Source organism: Oncorhynchus kisutch, unplaced genomic scaffold (genome assembly GCF_002021735.2).
Source record: "Oncorhynchus kisutch isolate 150728-3 unplaced genomic scaffold, Okis_V2 scaffold983, whole genome shotgun sequence".
Lineage (NCBI taxonomy): Eukaryota > Metazoa > Chordata > Actinopteri > Salmoniformes > Salmonidae > Oncorhynchus > Oncorhynchus kisutch.
In genome coordinates, this window is record NW_022262928.1 from 198,078 (window position 1) to 201,735 (window position 3,658).

The following is a 3,658-nucleotide window of genomic DNA, read 5'->3' on the forward strand; positions in this document are numbered from 1 at the left end:
GGAAGATCACCATTGAAAGAACAGGAGCATAACGTGCATTTTGGAAGATCACCATTGAAAGAACAGGAGCATAATGTGCATTTTGGAAGATCACCATTGAAAGAACAGGAGCATAACGTGCATTTTGGAAGATCACCATTGAAAGAACAGGAGCATAACGTGCATTTTGGAATATCACCATTGAAAGAACAGGAGCATAATGTGCATTTTGGAAGATCACCATTGAAAGAACAGGAGCATAACGTGCATTTTGGAACACAGTCAATGTTTTTAACACGTTTTAACTTTTGATGATGTCATCGGGTATAACTTTTTAACTTTATATTTGTTTCTACAACTTAAAGAAATGCTCCGTTTTCACATAAAGACAATGTGCTGTCAATAATGAAAATTATGAAAAGAGATTTTCCTTTTAATTAATTCATTGCTTAATTCATTGGAATTTCCTCTTTGTAAGTCTGCTGTTGTGTTGCGATGATGCAGACTTCTACCAGTGTTTCTGGGGTAATACTGACACCTACTGGTTCATCATTGTCTTGACTGATCCCACAGAGAAAGAACTAAGCTATAGCAATAGTACACTACATGCCCAGTACATTATTCACACATTAATACATTTATACATATATTTATCATTTATATTTTATTAACACTATTAAATTACTGAACATACAAAGCATTTTAGAGCAATAGGATGAAATGATATTATAGCTGCAGTTTAAACTAGAAAAGGGAGATGTTTGTGTTGATATAATCCCAACTAGATGTCCATGTATTTTCACGTTACAAACATTAGTGGCCAGCACATACACTTTCTGGACTCAAGCCTTAGTTAAAGGTTCAACAATTAATTTGTGTTGGTTCAAATATAAATATTTTACTAATCATTCTAGAAATACAAAAATATCCTTAAAATATCATTATTTATAACTGGATGTATGTAAGATATTAAATGGCTTGGTTTAGGACATAAATGATGTATAGGTGAGATAGGTTTATGAACTTTACATAAATTATTTAGATAACTGGATTCATTGTTTAGGATACAGGAAGCAGGACAAGTTCAATCTTCATTTTGGGACCCTGAAAGTCAAAAACAAATACACTGTTATTTAGTTACATAGTTACCTGAGTGTCCATCACTGACATCAACATCATTTGTTTGATTGACATCTATTATTGGTTTTGATTGCTAACTTATGATGTCATACTCACAGGTGATTGGTCCGATGGTGACGGGTTCGAGGGGGACAGAGGGGGTGACAGAGCGGTATTTCCTTTTGGCGCACACCTGAGGAGAGAGACGAGAAGGAGTCAGAGAGATCAGATACTGAGACAGAAAGAAGGGAAGGAGTCAGAGAGACCAGACACTGAGACAGAGAGACGGGAAGGAGTCAGAGAGACCAGACACTGAGACAGAGCGACGAGAAGGAGTCAGAGAGACCAGACACTGAGACAGAGCGACGAGAAGCAGTCAGAGAGACCAGACACTGAGACAGAGAGAGTCAGAGAGACCAGACACTGAGACAGAGAGATGAGAAGGAGTCAGAGAGACCAGACACTGAGAAGGGGGGCCAGAGAGAGTCAGAGAGACCAGACACTGAGACAGAGAGACGAGAAGGAGTCAGAGAGACCCAGACACTGAGACAGAGAGACGGGACGGAGTCAGAGAGACCAGACACTGAGACAGAGAGAGTCAGAGAGACCAGACACTGAGACAGAGAGACGAGAAGGAGTCAGAGAGACCAGACACTAAGACAGAGATAGTCAGAGAGACCAGACACTGAGACAGAGAGATGAGAAGGAGTCAGAGAGACCAGATACATAGACAGGGAGACCAGAGAGAGTCAGAGAGACCAGACACTGAGACAGAGAGACGAGAAGGAGTCAGAGAGACCAGATACTGAGACAGGGAGACCAGAGAGAGTCAGAGAGACCAGACACTGAGACAGGGAGATGAGAAGGAGTCAGAGAGACCAGATACTGAGACAGAGAGACCAGAGAGAGTCAGAAACCACCACACACAAACTGAGTGAGACCAGAGAGAGACCACAGACTGAGTGAGACCAGAGAGAGACCAGACAGAGTGGATGAGTCAGCGGGAAAGATGCAGGACTCACTGGAGTGCAGGAGGAGCTCCTCTGGTCACACAGGCTGAGTCTGCAGTGCAGGAAGACGTCCCGGTAGTCCCCCTGGTACAGGAACAGCAGAGCAGAGAAGCGAGCCCTGAGAGACGAGCCGCTCTCCTCCACCCTCACCTGACGGAATTCAGTCGGACATCTAGGCAACAGGGAGGGTCATGGGTTTAGGTTAGATAACGCAACAGAAAATACACAAACATTGGGGTTCGGTTCCCAGACACAGAATAAGCCTGATCCTGGAGTAAAAAGCAATGGAGAAGCTCCCTGTAAAGTGTTAGTCCAGGACCAGACTTAATCTGTGTCTGGGAAAACCTCCTCCATATGTTCCTTGAGTATAAACCAAGACACCTGCACACATACTTTTTCTGAATGATGTAGTATCGCATGATGTCTTTAGGATCGGGGGATTGCGTGGCATAGCAGTCCTCCAGAACGACCACGAAACGCTCCGTCTCGGACTCCTCTACGGACACGCCCACGTGCAGCACTGAACCCACCGGCAAGGTGACTCCACCCGCTGGGTAAGCCTTTGTGAAGTCGTCGCTGTGGTACAGAGTCATGTTGGAGCCCACTCTGGAGCCCATACCGACTTTGGAACCCTTCAGCCTGTCAAATGGGCCAATAGGAGATTTGGTTTTGTTAGATTCCAAATAAACAGAGTAGAAACTCAGACGTTTAGTAAAGCTGAAACCAAGTTAATTCACCCACTGGGTCAAACAGCAGCATAAGGCAACGACATGTTTCCACCAGTGGTAGTATATATAGACCCCAATGTGGATGGAGCATCCTCCTTCCCTCTAAACATGACATGTTTATTGCTGGGCAGGAAGTTAAGTGATGCAGGCAATAAACTGTTCCTTCTCCTAATGTGACCTGACCTCCATTCCTCACTAACCCACATCTCTCCATCCTTATCAGTTCCTGCAACCATGTGATTGCCTTTCCTTTACTCAAAACATTCCAAGCTTAACTGCCTCCACCACAAACATTCCTCCTCCAGATAACCATTAACATCTGGTGTAGAAACCTGACTATGGTATTCCATATTTGAGGTTTAGGAGTCAGAACCCATCAGTTAGATAAGATAAGAAATGATCTGTATTATTATAGTTTTAGCACTGTTACACAGCCAGCTTCAGCTACATATCTTGGTGGAACAACCAGAACAACCAGTACTGTGATGAGTGAGTGGACAGATGTCACGACCGTCGTATGAATAATTGGACCAAGGCGCAGCGTGAGTAGAGTTCCACATTTTAATGATAATGAAACTTCCAAAACAAAGATATAACGATCGTGAAATATGTAGGGCACATAGGCACTCCTACAAAACAATATCCCCCATGGCAGGTGGGAAAAAGGACACACTAAGTATGATCCCCAATTAGAGGGTAACGATTATCAGCTGCCTCCAATTGGGAACCATACACACACCAACATAGAAATATAATACCTAGAAACCCCGTAGTCACAACCTGACCTATTACACCATAGAGAACCCTGAGGGCTCTCTATGG

At 43.5% G+C, this 3,658-nt stretch overlaps 1 protein-coding gene across 1 annotated transcript; it reads right to left on the reverse strand.

The window, feature by feature from the left end:
• Positions 1 to 624: 624 nt before the first annotated feature.
• Positions 625 to 2,776, reverse strand: LOC116363981 (pancreatic secretory granule membrane major glycoprotein GP2-like). Its single transcript, XM_031817306.1, has 4 exons — positions 2,502 to 2,776; positions 2,121 to 2,280; positions 1,216 to 1,291; positions 625 to 1,083 (listed from the first exon to the last, which is right to left on the reverse strand). The coding sequence occupies exons 1-4, from the start codon at positions 2,723 to 2,725 to the stop codon at positions 1,064 to 1,066; spliced, it is 480 nt and encodes a 159-aa protein (XP_031673166.1). The 5' UTR covers positions 2,726 to 2,776; the 3' UTR covers positions 625 to 1,063.
• Positions 2,777 to 3,658: the final 882 nt, after the last annotated feature.

Coding starts and splice junctions, on each gene's coding strand:
- LOC116363981 (XM_031817306.1), bottom strand. CDS start 2,725: ATGGGCTCCAGAGTGGGCTCCAACATGACTCTGTACCACAGCGACGAC. Junction 2,281..2,501: donor TACTACATCATTCAGAAAAA/GTATGTGTGCAG, acceptor CCTGTTGCCTAG/ATGTCCGACTGAATTCCGTC. Junction 1,084..1,215: donor CACCATCGGACCAATCACCT/GTGAGTATGACA, acceptor TTTGACTTTCAG/GGTCCCAAAATGAAGATTGA.